This window comes from Bactrocera neohumeralis, unplaced genomic scaffold (genome assembly GCF_024586455.1).
Source record: "Bactrocera neohumeralis isolate Rockhampton unplaced genomic scaffold, APGP_CSIRO_Bneo_wtdbg2-racon-allhic-juicebox.fasta_v2 cluster11, whole genome shotgun sequence".
NCBI lineage: Eukaryota > Metazoa > Arthropoda > Insecta > Diptera > Tephritidae > Bactrocera > Bactrocera neohumeralis.
The window spans coordinates 8,111,532-8,131,595 of record NW_026089624.1 but is presented as its reverse complement, the minus strand read 5'-3'; the positions used below and the strand labels follow the sequence as shown (position 1 = coordinate 8,131,595).

At 34.4% G+C, this 20,064-nt stretch overlaps 1 protein-coding gene across 13 annotated transcripts in view; it reads left to right on the top strand.

Annotated features, from left to right (window-relative positions):
• LOC126765666 (calcium-dependent secretion activator) overlaps nucleotides 1-20,064 on the top strand; it is a 130,693-nt gene that overhangs the window by 72,177 nt on the left and 38,452 nt on the right. For 10 of the 13 annotated variants that reach the window (XM_050483240.1, XM_050483239.1, XM_050483238.1 and 7 more), the window contains exon 13: nucleotides 7,581-7,838. The exons of the other annotated variants lie outside the window; for them this stretch is intronic. In XM_050483240.1, coding sequence (XP_050339197.1) covers nucleotides 7,581-7,838 — 258 coding nt within the window. The remainder of the gene's footprint in view (nucleotides 1-7,580; nucleotides 7,839-20,064) is intronic. 13 annotated transcript variants of the gene reach the window in all.

The following is a 20,064-nucleotide window of genomic DNA, read 5'->3' as shown; positions in this document are numbered from 1 at the left end:
TTTTTGTATAATTTTCGAGCATTACCTCTATCGGCCAGCTTATCAAGCTCTTCGTACTCACGCATTTCGACCTCCCGTACGTGTTGTGGTCGATTGTAACGATGCGTGGTAGGCAGTCTGCTTTCTCTCCGTTGCGGCAACTCACTCCTCATTGTACCAGCTGTTCTTTTGCATTTTCCGACAAGCTATGGTTTCGGTAGCAGCTGCACATAAGAAGCTCGAAATGTCGTTCCACAGTTCCCTTATACCGAGTTATTTGACAAGTGCTCTCAGAGAGCAGGAGTGGTAGGCGAGTAGAAAATCGTTCGAGAGTCTATTGTGATGTCAACTTCTCGACGTCGAACCTTCTTTGTGTAATCTAGTACCACAGATAACCATATTTCTGGCCCAAGCCTCAACGATGACGATGTTTCGTCGTGGAAGCTGAATTTACCGACCGTAGTGCCAAAGATACCTTCTTTGCCCACCCTTGCGTTAAAGTCGCCAAGTACGACCTTGAAATCGTGGCGGGGACAGCTCTCATAAGTGCGCTCCAAGCGCTCATAAAAGGCATCTTTAGTCACAAAGTCCTTCTTTTCCGTCGGTGCGTGGGCGCAAATCAGCGATATGTTGAAGAACATCGCACTTCTTGGACGGCGGTGATGTCAGCCTTTATTTTCACCAAGACATCAACCAGCTGAGCCGTCCTCATAAAAAGAGGGTTTCTCTTCCAAGGCTGTTTATTGCTTTTCATTGGGCGCATTTTTTACGTGGCGGGTATCAAACCCAGTGCACAATCCTATGTAGGGATGTCTTTAGTCTAAGACCGGAAGTAGTGAGCTGCTTGAGCCATATGTAAAGTAATCGGTCACTCCCACGTGAATGACAATCAAAGAACTTTCCTGACTTGCGTGAACTTCTACACACGACTCCATTCTACGGTATAGATCGATGATAACCAACTTTTTATGGTCGCAATTCGAAGAAGTTGACCTTGACAGCATCTGGTTCCAACAAGAAGGATTCGATTATTGTGACATTGAATGACATTGGTCTCTAGCAATAAATCCGCTTTAGAAGTCAATATTGTTTTTTTTTAAGAAATCATCTCACTATTGTTGGAAAACCTCTTTTTTTGAAATTGGTAGATATATTAGTTTTAAAACAAGTAAACGTATCGTAGGTTAATATAACTAGGTGTATGTAAACTTTATTTTTTCACTGTAAGTAATAAATTTATGCAATTTATGAAGTACAAGCTTTTGGCAAGAATTTGCTCATAGAAGTACACTACAGGACTTTGAAATTCAATTTGTTCAAACGAATTTAAAACGAAGTAGCACAATCTCTTAAAACTGTTTTGTACGATTCCTCCAAATTAAAGGCACGAAATTATTTAAATAATAAACTTTTTTATTGTACTTCTAGTTATAATATTTGTTCAATAATTATCTTAAAACTTTGTAACACAAAAAGTATAAATTTTTTTGTTAAGACAAAAAAGCTTAAAGCGCAGAATTTGGCATTTGTCTAGGGCGGTAAATTGTCTTCCGCCGTCCCTGTGTTTTAAAATTAAATATTCAGTCTGCGAAGATAACTTTAAAAAAATTTCGTGGTTTATGATACCCAATCATAAAACGGTTACTTTAGAGATATTGTTTTGAGCGGACGACAAGGCCCGTCTTACTAAAATAGATACATTTATATAAAGCGTTTTTATGAGGTATGAAGTTTCTCCTAAAAATAGATTGTGACAGGTTAACTGTATCATCCCTATAATTGAAGTTAATATTTCTGGTTTTAATCGTTATAAAGTTAAAAACTCTATTATTGCAGTCTGTTAGCATAATTTTGTTAGCTTACCAAACCTTTAATATCATAACCATTATTTTGATTCAATTACATCTGCGAAAATCAGGTGATATAAAACAATTTAAAGTTCATAAGATTATTTTCTTCTTCTTCTTTATTGGCGTAGACACCGCTTACGCGATTATAGTCGAGTTAACAACAGCGCGCCAGTCGTTTCTTCTTTTCGCTACGTGGCGCCAATTCGATATTCCAAGCGAAGCCAGGTCCTTCTCCACTTGGTCCTTCCAACGGAGTGGAGGTCTTCCTCTTCCTCTGCTTCCCCCGGCGGGTACTGCGACGAATACTTTCAGAGCTGGAGTGTTTTCGTCCATCCGGACAACATGACCTAGCCAGCGAAGCCGCTGTCTTTTAATTGGCTGGACTATGTCAATGTCGTCGTATATCTCGTACAGCTCATCGTTCCATCGAATGGGATATTCGCCGCGCAAAGAACCATAAACCTTTCACAGAACTTTTCTCTCGAAAACTCGTAACGTCGACTCATCAGTTGTTGTCATCGTCTCTGCATCATATAGCAGGACTGGAATTATGAGCGACTTATAGAGTTTGGCTTTTGTTCGTCGAGAGAGGACTTTACTTTTCAATTGCCTACTTAGTCCGAAGAAGCACCTGTTGGCAAGAGCAATCCTGCGTTGGATTTCCAGGCTGACATTGTTGGTGGTGTTAATACTGGTTCCTAAATAGACGAAATTATCTACGATTTCAAAGTTATGAATGTCAACAGTGACGTGAGTGCCAAGTCGCGAGTGCGACGACTGTTTGTTTGTCGACAGGAGATATATATATTTTCTAAATGTGACTTCTTAACTATATACATAAGTGTAAATATGTATTTTATTTTTACTGCATTCTTCAAATACCAATGAGTGTTCTGTACTGTCTTCGGCATATTACTTGATATATGTGCATGTTCAATGATATTTGAATATTTTGGCGAGGGAAAGAATTGTAATTAGTCGACTGTATGTATATGACTGACACTTGAATTTAATTTTCTTAAATTTAGTTTTCGATGCTTCTTCTCTTTGACTTTTGTGCTTGGTGTTACCTCCGCCATTTATTTATGTTTGCCTCGTCTACACCACGTTGCTTTTTGGTTGTGGTCTGGGTAATGTCGTCTACGTATAGGTCGCCATCGTCTATATAATAATGTAATGTGAGATTTGGTTCTTGATTTTCTTCTTTGTCCTCATATGCGTCAACTTCGTCATTATCTTCTAAAATATGTCTGATTATTTCAGCATAGTTCTCACCTTTAAATATTTCAACTTTAAAACCGAGTATATTTGAACAATTTCAAAAGTTAGTACAATCTTTAACTTTTCGGCTGACTTTATAACATTTTAATGAAATTAAGCGTATTTCCTTCTTTAATATAAAACCGAAACGGACAAGCAAAATGTGGTTATGAAACTAGGTGTGTATAGAACCTAGAATACACAGAAGTTAATAAGATACCCAGCAGGATTCTGCGTTACAAGGCTGAGGATCATAACTTGTGGAAATATTTATTGGAATAGTTTTTAGTATGCAGACTTAATTTCTTTTATTTGATCACTTTTCATTTTTTTCTTTCATACGATCTCAAGTGCCTTTTATTTTCTTTCTTTTTTACGTTTTTTGTCCTTAAACATGTTGAAAATTCAGCCGTTGAGACCTCATCTCCCTGGGTATCTCACAAAAAAAGTGCTCTTGCCGTGTACATCTATCATACTTATTATTGGTTCATCTAAAATTAAATAACCAAACATATTCCGTTAGTTCATATATAAATCTCGTTTATGATCGAAGGAAATAGAAAACAAATTAAAATTTTCCTCTTTTCTCAGACCTTGAACAAAAAATATAATTTTTTATTATTATCGCCATTTATTTGTTTAAAAGAAATAAGTTGCAATGAATCAAAAAACTCCTTCGAATACTAGATAATCTTATTTTAAAGATGTGTATACAATTCGAACTAAATCAGTCAATAACTTTCCAAGAAATCGTGTCCACCGACTTCAAAAACACATTTTCGAGAAAAACGCGTTTAAAGACGGCGCACTTAGCCTATCTAGCCTCGCGCACAAGTTCTCAAGGCTGTATCTCCGAAACTATTACTCGGATCAACTTGAAAATTTAGTATCGCTTTTTTGAAATTTTCAAACTCACTTAACCGCTTAAAGTTAAATAATCGGTACCATAATATAAACTTATATATGTACGTATTTACATAAGCCGTGCCGCTTATATATCATATATGGTACTGTCGGCTGTTGCGTGAAATGATATTTATAGATAATTTACCAACTCTATATGAAGTTGTCTTGTAAATGCTTTGTTGGGTTTGGGTTTAAAAGACAATTTGGCATTGATACTAGTTGTTTATAATTTAATCTTATTTATTCTTAGCAATTATATTATGAGCAAAAAATAGTAAAACTTAGCTAATAATTTCAAAATTTTTAATTTATTTTTCAAAATTTATGTCGTCGGCCCTTGGCCCGAATACACTTGTGCCAACATTTTTTCCAATCCTCGAATCAGTTGTTAAGCCAATGCACTTAGCGATTCACGTTTAATTAGGCAATTTTCGTGAATTTAAAAAAAAAAAGTACTCGATTGAGTGCTTCGAACTTCGTTGAACGTAATAAGGTATATTTTCAGCTATATTTTAAGATTTTTTTTAACAAAAATGTTGAAAAAGGAGTTATGTGCTGTCCGGCCAGATGAGTAGCTGAAACAAAAAAATTCAAAAAGTTTATTAAACTTAAAGATATTTCCTATATAATGACCTACGATCTTTGAAAAATATCAAAAATTAACAAATGGCGTGATTTTGAAAAAAATCATTTTTTTAGGTAAAAAATGGTCGTTTTTTGAATGCCAAATTGACAATTTTGAACCAATCAAAAAGATCGTATGTCATAGTATAGTAAATTTATTCAGCAATACTCAGTTATAATTTGAAGTCGATTGGTTACCTTTCGTTGAGTTAGGATGTCAGTAATTTTGAAAAATGTTGTTTCGAGAAAAACGCGTTTAAAGTTTCACTTTTGTTGTCTGTATCTTCAAGTGGTCGCTCTTTAGAACGCTGCCATCCAAAAACTATTCAAGATACGAGCTTGCCGATTCCACAGGATATTTTTGGAAATATAAACTATCGAAAAACTATCTTTTTGAAAGTGTCACACTGGTATAGCCCCTTAATGTCTTCAATTGACTCAAAATAGTTTTCTCGGAGCGGTCGTTTGAGTTTGTTGAATAGCCAGAAGTTATACAGAGCTAAGTCAGGTGAATATGGTGATTGCAGCACGATATTGGATGGCGAAAATTTGGCGAAAAACTCAGGAAGAATCAATGCAATCAATCGACGGTGCATTATCGTGGTGCAGAAACCAAAAGTTGCAAACGACGCATAACACTCAAAAAGTACAGTTGACAGTTTAAACGGTCGGAAGGAATTTTGTGTGCACCACACCTCGAAGAAAAAAAGATAATGATGATTTTTAACCTACTCTGACTTGGATTTTTCGGCTTCGACGCACCTTTGTCACGATATTCGGTCGATTGTTTGTCTGTTTCCGTGTTGTGAACATAGATCCAAGACTCATCGTCAGTAATAACATGTTACATGACATCCTGGTAGTCGGAAAGTATTGTTTCACATATTTTTTCGAAAAAATTTAGTTAATATGGAACCAATCGGACTTTCACTTTTCTTAGGCCCAACACATTTTTGAAAATATTTTTCACTGATTATTCCGGTATTTCAACGATGTCGGTAAGATCTTTGCACCAATTACTTAATTTTATTGGCGTGTTGATCGTCGGTTGATGTTGGTGGTCGTTTTGGACGTGGTTCGCTGACAACGCATTTACGACCCTCTTTGAATAATTTGTCTTTTACAACATTCTGAACAATTCGGAAATTTGATTCAGCTCTAAAAATTTAATGAAACATCTTTGTTGATTATTTTCACTCATCGTAAAAATCGCCGAATGCAAAGATAAACGTATACTAAAAACTAATGATTATTTTGATTTGAAACCTAGCAAGAAGATTTTAGTTAAAACGTCTCACAATTTTTTACCTACAGTGAGCATTGATATTATAAGACGAATACGTATAAGTATAGTTCATAATAAGAACCCATAAATTTAAAGAAAGGCGTTTAGATACATACAGTAATCTAAGTGCAAAAGCATCTTTCAGAATAAAAATTTTAATCATGCAGTTATAGATCAAAGGAAATATATTCTAAATTAGTTGTCTTCGATTAGCCGATATAGTCCAGTCATTTAAGCTTAAACTAGATAAGAATTCGATATACCCATTCATATGTCTGTAAATACTTGTATATAGGGTATACCTACCATATGTAGGTTTTGAGACAACTTTAGGGTGTCAATATACAAGTATTTACGGACATATAAATGGGTATATCGAATTCCGAGGTGAACTTACTCTAATGACTGGACTAATATTTGGAAAGTTTCGAATCGAACAAATCACAAAAGTTGTTTAAACAGATTAGCAGCACTTGCGGTGCAGTCTTACGCTATTATGTTCTCTAAAGAATGTGCAATTTTGTTGCGTTCCTATAGAAATATTTCCTTCAACCATGAAAATAATTAGGGACCCCTCCAAGTACTATTCAATTCCCTTGACATTCAATTAATAATTCGATTAAGATAGAATGGTATGATATACCAAAGCTATAACGTACCCCTGATAATGATGATACCAGATTGAGTAGCTAACTTTTTATTAATATTTAACAAAAAGCAATTAAAAAATTTTCGTATTACCATTACTGAGAGTAATTTGTCATTATACAATTTACAGTAGTAAAACTAACAAAGTGGCCAAAATTTTCACAGTAATCGGCTACAAGAATATACTAAGAATACAAGATTACGTCGTCATCTTGTCACAATGATATGAGTTATAACTGGACGCTGCACTATTAGCACCCATTCTTAGCCCATGCGATGTGGCTAAGAGTTTGCAGGACGCAAATTGCAAAAGTTACATAGAGGAAGGTGAGGTGCATTTAGACATTTTTCCCTTACTGTCCAGCTTTCGAGAGACTACGGTTGAAGTATCTCGGTAGTCATACATTCTAGAAATCAGGGGAATTGTCTGGAATTGCTTTTAGCCGTCTCAACAAATTGAAGACTCAAGGCGCTTTGTGGGCATGCGGTGGTCTTTTTAATCCATACTTAGGGAGTTCTTGAGATCCAAGTTGGACTGGAAGTCCAAAAGAAATTATTCATGGCTCAATGCGCTTTGCTGATATGCGACGGTCTTCTCGATCCATACTTAGGGAATTATGGGCATTACAACGGACCAATGTTTCTTACTGTCTAAGAATATGCGCTTGATTACCTTACTTTACCTAACGAGCTGCTTTATATGCTTGTATGATTCTCACCTAACATAACGTATTACTCAGTTTACTATATATCAATGTTTCGAAGATGTATTTCGCAATATTACTCATTGTTTTTGGCAAATAAGCGTACCACGAAATACAGGTATTATGTACCTAGTGGTGGGTTTTAAATTAAATGTATAATCATTGGAAGGACAATAAGGCTAACACATTAGTATCTTTTAATTCGAAAGCCAGGTACAGAGAGTGTATGTAAATATAGGCACTGGATATATTAATTATATAGTGTATATAATGTACATAAAACATATATATGCATATGTATTTTTAAATGTATTAACCTTATAGCTTCGAAAGCATGAGAAAAAGAATAAGGAAAAAAAGGAAGGTCAAGCCACAAAAGAGGAAACAACCGAAGCAGCTACATTGGGCGGTGCGGGGCAAGGTACAAACGGACCCGGAGCATCAGCCGCCGCCAGTATCGGCAGTAATGATGGCGATTCTGGAAAATCGGCTCCAGAAGCGGGAGCTACCGGAGCAGATGGAGCAACAGCTTTTCGCTACTGCATGCCAACACATGCAGTATTCACCTCACCAGTACCAACGGCATGTACCTGTATATAAAATCAACTAATGTTTTCGTTCTAATATGCATCCAATCACTTAGCAAGAAATTTGATTAAACTATATCAATGCTTACATAGTTTCGATTTATAAGATTGCATAAACACATATGTACATATGTTGAATTTGCATCAGTCACTAAGAAGTACGTAGATAATTTTAAACCTTTTTGCTTAAATGCCTATATACATATATTAATAGTTTGGTATATTCTATGTATTAATTAAAAGTACTTTAGTTTGTCTTATTTCAAGCCAGTATTAAAAAAAAAGGTTGCAGAGTTTTTTTGTTTGATTTTAGCTTAAGTATGTACATAAATTACAAAATTAATCATAGCGATACGACGACCAAATACACACATACATAGATAAACAGTATGCTTTTTCTCATACAATGCAAAGCTCGAAAGATTTGTGTTCAAAAATTAAAATAATACGTCAATGAGGACATACATATGCTAATGCGTACATAGTATGTATATGGAAGATCATTGCTCCCAAATATGCACATACTTAGACCTGCTATAAGTTTTATTACAAGTTCAAATTGTTATAAAAATTAAACCTTAATAGATTTTTAATAAAATAAACTTTATGTACTATAGGACTTATATGAAATATAGGAAACAAATATGCAGGTTTTGGATTTTATTAAGTCCTTTTTAGGAAATACAAATAAAATATTTAAGGATTTTAATGATTTACTGTTCATGTATTCTAGTGCAGAGGTCTGTGATACACGATATTTTCTATTTAATTATCAGGCGCAAGATTAAACAACGCAGATGACCTTCCGTCCCTTCAACATGCCACATATAAGTAATTGACCATGCGAAAAACCTGAATAGTCCAGATTCAAACCACAAACTTTAAAAGATTGACCTTGTGATTTGTTAATGGTCCTTACGAGTGACAAGATCGGAAATTGAAGTATATTAATTTCAAACGTCATGTTGGCAAGCCAGGTTCATCCAAGGAGTTTAAATATTCAATTGATTAGTTAGTTGCTTCATCTTCATTCATTACTTAGGTAATAGATTTGAATTCATGCATTGATCCGATGTCCTCATTCTGTCTTCTACATATTTATTCTTTGCCGTTAAAATTGTTCACTCACTCAACAACTCATTACTTTTGTAATGATGTTTGCTGATATGTTCGTCTTCCGATGAGACAAAGTTACAGAAATTATGAGAAATGAAATCGATCCATTCGATTCTTCAACATGTACTCAACTATTACCGATAGTCAACAATTGCTCAAAGATATCTTCAGCAGATTTTTCATTAAGCAATGCAGTCATTGATTCCACAATTTGGCATTCCTAACTTGACAAATAATCTATTACACATGATATAATACATGTCTTCTTATAAGAGTAAAACCCTATTATGTATCTCTTTATTCATCTCCAGATCATCATTTCAGGATACGAATTTGATAGAAAATATCTTATGATGTCGAGCCATGCTATTTTACAGTCCTTTTATTTAAAATATTTCGTATTCTTCTTGCATTACTACGTAATTGAGAAAGATTCGATCGTCTTGGTCCCGGGATTGTAATGATGATGTCAAGTCACACGGAAACATAAAATTTAATGATTGGACTCTAGCAGTTATGGCTTGGTATTTTAATTTTTGAAGCAATAAAATATTCAAATGATTCTTACAAACATGAATTTTAAACAAATGCTTCTAATTTTAAATATAATTTTCGCATTTATGAATTGTTTTGAATTTTAACATAAAGAGATAAAAAGTATCCTATGTCCAAAGCACATTGATTGAAAGCACATCAGCGTTTAGTTGCATTTGCTGAAAAGTGTCAGATCAACCCTGAAAATGACTTTTAAAAACACAGAACACGCCGTGCTCCGAAGAAATATGACGATAATCCAGCAACTGCTTGTAATTTTGATTTCCAGACATTTTATAGAAAAGAATTCAAAATTGTCCTCGAAAATTTCACAAATTGTATTCAAGATAATTTGCAAGAAACTATGTCAACCTTCAAACCCATTCAAGAGATGTTCAGGATTCCAGCTAACAGAAGTAATATTACAATAGAATCTATACAATTTGTTGTGCAATTGCAACCTAAGTTCTTCAGTGAAGATCTAGATTGTATTTTTGCTGAAACACAAATTATTTTTGATTCATGTAAAGAGTGTAAATCTTTCAATGACATTTCTACAGTAGCGTACAAATTGAGAAAGGTCATTCCTTCTGCGTACAAAATTGTTCATTACATAATGACTGCTCCTGTCACGTCAGCTTCATGTGAACGTTCTTTTAGTAAATTGAAATTTGTTTTCAACGATTTGCGTACAACAATGGGGGATGAACGTTTGAATTATTTGATGCTGCTTTCTTCTTCAAAGGATAAAGTAGACGAAATCGATCTGCGCGATGTTGTTGGAAAATGGTCAATGTTGAAACATCGCAGAGTGAAAATATAACTCAGAAATTTATATTTTTTGCAATTCAATTTCTTAAGAAAATATTGTTTTTTCCCGCGTAACACGTCGCTGAACAATATATGTATTTTATATTAAGAGAAACATATTAAATGATGATTATACTATTATGTACAATACTTATTTGAGAATAAAATAATGAATTATGCTATTATGTTGTCAAACTTCTCCGTAATACCTTATTAGAAATGAAGATATCCTTATTTTATATATATTTATAAACATCTACATATGTACATTAAATCGGCAAATTCTTGAAATGAGTGGGCATTTCAAAGGGACTCACCCCCCCATGATCTGGATCCTCGCGACGCCCCTGACTGCACATGATGAACGTGGAAAAACGAAAAAGGCGGCTGGAAAGGTTATGACATCAGTCTTTTGGGATGCACGTGGTGTAATACATACTCAACGACTGAATACTGAACCAGTTATAATCTATTTCACTGCGTATTTGGTTGAAGTTCTTTTCTTCTATTCCAAATATTTAGCAATTGTATTATTTGTGAGAAAACTCTGTTTAAAATTGTACGCATATATTCAAATGATTCCTACAAACATGAATTTTGAACAAATGCTTATTATTTTAAAAATAATTTTTGTATTTATGAGTTGTATTAAATTTTGACATAAAGAGATAAAAGGTATCCTATGTCCTTACCCTGGTTCTAAGCTACCTCTCCACCAATTTTCAGCCAAATCGGTTCAGCCGTTCTTGAGTTATAAATGGTGTAACTAACAACAATTTTCTTTTATATATATAGATATGTATGTATATATGTAGATATATAGATTTCACACAAGCCGTGAAACGACTCAGCGATTGATCAATAACAGCACACACAGTTTCTATTGAAATAGGCGACGCTGGTTGAACCAAAAATTTTTAGAACTTTCCAAATTTCTATGGGATATCCGACAGGTCATTTTCTCCAACTCCTATCACAAATTGAAGGCAAATAATTTCAAATATAGGCTTCCAGACGGTTTACCTCGTGCGCTGGAGCAGAATTTTGTAGGTGATCCTATGCTCTCTCTAAAATAGCATTGCCACGTCTTCTAAAACATCCTGCTGGTATACTTTTGCCCCAGTGTAATCCCTTCTTCATAGAAGCGCACAAGTGTTACGCCTTTACAGGAGACACTCCACCAAAACATTACAGCAGCTGGATGGTGACAACCTTGGAATACATTATTTTGCACGTGTATAAGTTTTTGCCTAAATTTTATCGTTTTGCTTACACCAGCGAAAATCACTTGATCGACAGCAGGCATCTTGACATTGATCGGTGTAACAGAATTTATGGCCAGACTAAGTATACTATGTTCAATTATTAGATTATACAACTAAAAGGAGAATTAGTGCACGGTAGGATATGTTTGTTGGGTTTGAATGACATGACAGACATACGCATACAATATGAGTACGATTAATCAGGGGTGTTGTGGGATCCAAGACAGAATTGCTTAGCTGTCAGAATTGCAAACCAATTCCGATTTTCAATGCTGTCACAGAATCTGTTTGGATCTTTCGTCTTGTCGAACATACGCAAAACCAATATTAGAATCAGCTGTTTACTAATGTGACAAAACTTGCAAATGAATACATTGGGAAGCAATCCGATTAACGTTTTTAATGATTTGCGAATTAAAGAAAGATTTTAAGAGATAACATTTATTGAATGAATAAAGACGCGTTTGAATGTTAAATTACGTTTATTACGTTTTGTAAATCTAATATCTTTAAATATCCGGATTTTTTTTAACTCAATAATTAAGACATTTCGTGTTTTATACTTATGTTTTCCCCTATAGAAATAAAGATAAATTAATTCGTAATAATAAAATAACTTGATTTATTAACATACATTTCAAATCTGTGAGCGACTATATTCTTACTTTGTTTCTGATAGCAAAACCGATAAAATTGGTTTCCATGACACCCAAAACCGATACAAATTCTGTTTCGAATATCAAACCAATAATATCTGAATTCATTACACCTACAACTTTTTTGATCTTTTTTCAATTCTGATTCCGACAACAATCAGATTCCACAACTCCCCTGAATAACAACCAGAATTTCTCAATTATGTTTATGTAAATAAATTGAAAGTTGGCACAAAGATGTTGCAAACGTTTGAAATATCATATTCCAGACAGATCTTTTACTTGTGCCAACATCGTACTGCATCTTTTCTTTCAGTATACTCAGTTACGATACAATTAATTGTACGATTTACTAATAAATAGTAAAAGGCTCAACTCATACGCAAAAAGTAATGTTTTATTCCGTTAGCCTGAATTTATACTAATTAAAATGTATTATTAAATTGAAAAACTAAAAAATAACAAGTGTTTGTATCATTTCGCGATTAATTTCAACGCAACTCTTATTTTACAATTATTAGCTGTCTAAAATTCGTCAAGCTTAGGAGAGAAGCAATTCGAACAAACTTTACTAGATTTGCAAACAAACAAACATCTCTTGTTGCGCTTTGTGGCTTTGTTTTCAATAAACTGTTACTATTGATTTTAAGTCGTAAGTTGTAAAAGAAAAGAAAAGAAAGAAATTTGTATTTTCATTTGGCATTTGAGTTATTCACAATAGTTAAACTGGTCTAAAATATGCAGAACAAAACTTTGTAGTATTGAAGATAGCAATTATACCACTTAAAGAGGTACCCGTGTACCCTCTTATTCGAATTCATACTTCAAACGATAATTTTGTTGTTACATCCGGTTCTGCGATTAGATAATATAGAATATAATAATAGATTACGGTTACGTACGATAAATGTTTGGGTCGTGACGTTATGAACAAAAGAATGATAATGAGTTTTTTGCCATTACTAAGTTTGGCAGATATAACAATTACCTCGCGTAAATTATTTGTCTAACGTAGCGTATCGCGTATTCTATGGCCACATTCCTCATAAGAATCTAGATATCTACATATGTATATCCATGTATGTATTTAACGCAAAAAGTAATAAAAACATTACGCTAAAAGCCGGACACCTTGCACATTTTTGATTTAACTTACGCTAACATATCAGAGAACGTATCCCTTCTTATAATGGCCGATCGATTGAAAACATTATTCTTGCTTTGATAACTAATAAAAGCTATAATCACACGATAAAGTCAAGTTTTAACTGAGAAAGCACTAAGTCTGGAAATTTTTTCCTCACAAATAATTCCACACTTTTTCGGACATATACGAGTACTGATGTATATGTGTATATGGTATATACAATACAATTAGCTTTTATAAAAACACAATTGTAACTTAACTCGTTTTATTGACGTTTGTCCTGCAACGAGCATCAGCAATTAACAGCAATCGCCGCTATTAACGGCTTAAGGTATAAATAGCTAAAATAATACAGTATTTCAGCGCTAAGACAATGCCAATGTGTAATTTATATTTAACAGCCCAAAATATACTACATCGTAAAAAATGCTGCATTTTACTGTGGAATTTGCATTTTTTTCGCTGCTTTGAGATCGTATTCGTTTATGAGGCTAATTCAAATAAGGACCGCAATGCACATCAAAGCGATCTATATGTATGTATGTATAAAAAGTTTTTTCTTATGAAAGTCAATTTATATAAGTTATAGGTTATCCAGGGATGCAAATTTTTTCTTTAAATTTTTTATAGCAACCAGTTGCTACAGAGTATTATAGTTTTGTTCACCTAACGGTAGTAGGTATCACCTAAAACTAAGAGAGATAGATATAGGGTTATATACATACATAGGTATACTATACATAAATGATCAGGACGACGAGAAAAATGAAATCTGGTTGACTTTCTGTCTGTCCGCCCGTGCAAGCTGTAACTTGAGTAAAAATTGAGATATCTCGATGCAACTTGGTATGCAGGTTCCTTAGTACAAAAAAATATCTAGTTCGTAGATGGGCGTAATAGGATCACTGCCACGCGCACAAATCGCCATTAACCGAAAACATATAAAGTGCCATAACTAAGCATTAAGCTAAGATATAAAACTGTAATTTGGTACAGATGATCGCGGTACCAAGGAACACTCGTGGGGAAAAATTTGAAAAAAGTGGGCCTGGCCCGCCCTCTAACAAGTTTAATGTACATATCACCACTTAAGCTGTAACAAACAAATTTGCTAAGTACAAATCTTATAAGAACTTCTACCGACAGTGTGAAAATAGATGAAATCGGAGGATAACCCCTTTCACTCCCCATATAACGGTACAGTGAAAAACTACTAGAAGGGCGATAAATCAATAACCGCATATGCCAGAGACATTAAATTTTACCACCGAAATGGTATGAAAAAACTGTATGGGAGCTGACAATTTTTGGTGAAAACCCATATCTCTGGACCCGACTAACGGATTTCGACAATATTTAGTACATGGCATTCGTTTTACATTCTTATGTCACATTGTGAAAATGGACGAAATCGGACAACAACCACATACCACAATTTTTAATTCCACTCGATTCGTTCAGCAAGCAGCAATTAATATAACGGGATAAAACTTTATATGAATAATGTCTTTAGTGTGTGCCACTTTATGATCAAAAATTTTTGAAATTCAACAAAAACTGTTCAAGGCCCTGGGTACCGACTATTTGGACCCCAGAACCTATAGTTGACTTCTATTCGAAAATATCGGTCAGTGTGTGATATATTGGGTATTCGAAAAAGTTGTTTATTATGTCAACAGATGTCGTTGCAGTCGTATATCTCCAGTGCTACCAATCTAATTGTGTCTTACTATATAGTGTTGGAAAGGTGAGATTTTAGGCTTCATTTAACAAAAAAAATTTATTCGGGGAAGTTGAGAAAAAGTTACAGCTGTTCAAAAATGAGTGAAAATAATGAAAAAATTTGCTATTTTTCGAAATTTTTGTATAAAAAAGGAAAGAATGCCACGCAAGTCACCACTGGAATTTGTCGAGCTTATAGATACGATACTGTATCAGTTCGTGTAGCACAACAATAGTTCGCTCTCTTCCGTCCTGGAAATTTCGAAATTTCGACTTACACTCATGGAATAATGTTCCTAGCGGAAAAATGGCAAAAAGTGGTCAATCAAAATATTGAATATGTTTATTTATTAATTAGTATAAATATAAAAAAATAGGTTGAAGTTTGATTAGAAATACGAAAAGACTTTTTCGACTACCCAAAGTATAACTGAAATTAAGGGATAATCTTGCTTTTATAATGAGACGTCGGTATGTCAAAAATAAGTGGAATCAAAAAAATACTTGCTTTAGCCCTTATATACTTATTCCTTTAGGTCCCAATGTTCCCATTAGGGAATTTTTACAAATAACGAAATTTTACCGAAAATCACCCATATATCGAACAACCGACAACCAGTTACATATTCTCACATTCCTATGGTTATAATCAGCTGTTCTTGATGATCTCCAATGATCACGTGTACAGTAGCAAGCTAATATTTTCGGAAGTGGTACATTTTTCTTTTCTTCGGGTTTTTTTCGCAAAATTTGCTTATTTTGACAATAAAAGTCATGTGTAATCTTCTTTATTGTGCTATATTGTGACGTAAGTAAATAAAATAAACAGTTTGCTATTGAACAAATTGCTTGAATTTTTTAATACCGATGAATTTGTAATTTTCCCAATTGGGAGCATTGGTCCCTATTGTGTTAATATTTTCCCTTGTCGTTTTAGACTGAAATTGTATTATGTTCAGCCAAAGAGCTCTAAAACTTCATGAAATTGAGGGACTTTTAGAAGAAATTCTCGAAGACGTAGTTGACGAAAGCACTATTGATATAGTGCAACTGCCACCAGATGCTGATAGTCTGACTGATTGCGAAGATGTTGATGAAGACAATCTCGATAAAGTTGTAGAACTAAAGGACGTAACTGGCGAAGTAGAAATTCACTTTACGGAAAGAGAACAAGATATCGCCTTCTCACCAAGTACAACTTCAAAACGACAAAAGCTGGACGAAGAAAATTCAGCCAGCAAAACTAGATCATCACGTCGGACTCATACTGATGCGACCTACAGTCAAAATTTTTCATCGTCTGAACGTTGCGAAAATAGCAAAGCAAGTATTCGAGAAAAATTTCAACAAAAAGAGCCATTCGAAATTTTTGAGTTCTTTTTTGACGATTGGCTAGTCCAACATGTAGTTAAAGAAATTGTGCGCTATGCACACCAAAACAATTTTCATGGTTTTTCCCTTTCTTCAGAGTGTTTTCGTAAGTTTTTAGGCATATTGATTTTTACATCATACCACAATTTACCATCTGAAAAGATGTATTGGTGCACTGACGATGACGTTGATATACAAATTATAAGAAACTGTATGCCGAAAAACAGATAGGTACTTTTCTTTTTTCAGTTCAAGTTTCAGACTAATTTCACTTCTAAGTAAGAACAAGTAAGGAAGGGCTAAGTTCGGGTGTCACCGAACATTTTATACTCTCGCATGGTAAAGTGATAATCGAGATTTCATAATACGTCATTTACATATTTTTCAAATACCGTATTTTTGTAAAGTTTTATTCCGCTATCATCATTGGTTCCTAATGTTTATACTCGTATTATACAGAGAAGGCATCAGATGGAATTCAAAATAGCTTTATATTGGAAGAAGGCGTGGTTGTGAACCGATTTCACCCATATTTCGTACATGTCATCAGGGTGTTAAGAAAATATTATATACCGAATTTCATTGAAATCGGTCTAGTAGCTCCTGAGATATGGTTCTTGGTCCATAAGTGGGCGGCGCCACGCCCATTTTCAATTTTTAAAAAAAGCCTGGGTGCAGCTTCCTTCTGCCACTTCTTCCGTAAAATTTAGTGTTTCTGACGTTTTTTGTTAGTCGGTTAACGCACTTTTAGTGATTTTGAACATAACCTTTGTATGGGAGGTGGGCGTGGTTATTATCCGATTTCTTCCATTTTTGAACTGTATATGGAAATACCTGAAGAAAACGACTCTGTAGACTTTGGTTGACATAGCTATAGTAGTTTCCGAGATATGTACAAAAAACTTGGTAGGGGCGGGGCCACGCCCACTTTTCCAAAAAAATTACTTCCAAATATGTCCCTTCCTAATGCGATCCTTTGTGCCAAATTTCACTTTAATATCTTTATTTATGGCTTAGTTATGACACTTTATAGGTTTTCGGTTTCCGCCATTTTGTGGGCGTGGCAGTGGGCCGATTTTGCCCATCTTCGAACTTAACCTTCTTATGGAGCCATGGAATACGTGTACCAAGTTTCATCATGATATCTCAATTTTTACTCAAGTTACAGCTTGCACGGACGGACGGACAGACGGACATCCGGATTTCGACTCTACTCGTCGCCCTGATCACTTTGGTATATATAACCCTATATCTGACTCTTTTAGTTTTAGGACTTACAAACAACCGTTATGTGAACAAAACTATAATACTCTCGTTAGCAACATTGTTGCGAGAGTATAAAAATGTGCGTGCCACCGGAACAGGCAGATTCAATCGCCTCAATAAGTGTCCTATAAAAACAGATGACGCTATGAAAAAAGAACCTCGAGGCGCTGTTGATTATAGATTTGACAAAAATAGTGAAGTACTAGTTGTCACATGGAATGATAATAGATGTGTAAACGTTATTAGCAATCACCTAAATATATATCCAATGCTACCAGTTCAAAGATACTGCAAAAAGGACAAAAAGCATGTCGAAGTATTTCAGCCTAATGTAATATCACAATATAATAAGTACATGGGAGGTGTTGATAAGTTAGACTGGCACATTAATAAATACAAATAAACTGTTTGGATATTTGTATGTACAATGCATTCGTTTTATATAACATAAGTCATGAAAGGATTTCTTATCTTGACTTCATTCGTATGGTAGCGCGAAGCTATTTGCATATACATTCTGATCTTTCAGACCCGAAAATACTTGGTCGCCCAGTTCGTACAGTCAAACAAAACAGGACAATTACAAAACATGTTTTAGCTGCTATTCCAAATGGAAAACAAAAACGATGTGCGTTGTGTAAAAAAAATTCACGTAAGATGTGTACTGAATGCGATCGAGGTATGCACGTTCATTGCTTTGTGGACTATCACAATATGATTTAAGTCTTATTTACCCAATGTTCCCATTTGGGAACTAACTATTCAGATGAAATAAAATATATATATGATTTCTGAAAACCGAAATTTGTGCGCTTGTCTCTATATTTTGGACCAGACTAACAGAAAATGGGGAAAAAAGTGCATAAAAAAAGTTGGGACCTAATGGGTTAATATAAACATTTTTGAACTTCCGAGCGACTTTGTACTTGAGTTATACCATTGAAAATAAGAGAGCGTATTTTACTTATAACAGTGTATCTTTGGGCCTAAATAGATACATTTTAGCGAAAGCTTGACCTAGTCCCTAAATAACTAATATAAGGATTTTCGAACATCAGACTAACTTTACACTATATGATTGGTTGTACACTTTAAAGCATTTCTCTGGCTTTAATTCCTGCAAATAGCGAGAGTATAACCCGAACTTAGCCCTTCCGTACTTGTTTTAATTCCAAAATAGGAACTAAAAATTGATAAATACTAAATCTTTTAGTCTCGAACTTGGGATTACAAAATTAATCCAATTTATTTTTGAATGCATTATTTGAAACTCTGCAAATATACTCAATATATAGTATTATATTGACGTCCCTAGTTGCCTAGGTAAAATAGAGCGGTGAAATTACTGCATAAAGTAAGCGAAATGTTTCTGACGTCATAGAATAGCATTTTCATTTTTCATTGGACCGTCTGTGAGTAACAGCAGCTTATACCTTTATACAATACACAAATGTATGTGCATTTACCTATAATATTTGACTCTGTATACATATTTTACAAGATTTCATTTAAAATTAATTTACATTTTAAATATATCTTTATTGTAATTATTGCAATGCAGCATCGATATGCTCTTTATTGTTTTGACCTGTACGCTAATATTTTTTTGTGCACGACCAAATAATGGGTTGTAAAAAAAGTCTTGCGGTATTTTTATTGAATTTTTTTTTTTAATTGAAGTTGAAATGAATTTTTGATGACTCATGCCCAACTCTTGACCGATGCTACTATGCTGGTCTCTTTCGACCAATTCAGCGATTTTATCGCAATTTTCGACGACAGGCTTTCCGGAGCGTGGTGCATCTTCGACCACCTCTACACCGGAACGAAAACGTTGAAACCATCGTTGTGCGGTGGAAATGGAAACTGTATCGGGTCCATAAACTGCACAAATTTTATTGGCGGCTTGAGATGCATTTTTGCCTTTATCGTAGTAGTTCTGTAAAATATGCCGTATTTTCTCTTTATTTTGCTCCATGTTTGCGACGCTAGAACTCACGAACGACTTAAAAGAAATGACAATCAATCAAACACGTGTTAGCGCGTGAAATGAGCTTTCCAAAAAGGTATAGCATAACCCGATGCGACGAATAAAACAAGAAATACGCGCTTTCAGCGCCAACTAGCGAAAATACCGCAAGACAACTTAATATGTATTATGTTGTTACGAATTGTGCGAGTCTTGACCAAACAAGTGTCTTCTTATAGTCCTGACAAGTATATTTTACATGCATCCAAATACAATTATGTATTATACGTACGCATGTTTCGGCTTTAACTGTGGTCAATTATTTTAACTGAGTCAATTATTCCATCGTCCAAGGCAACAGGCGG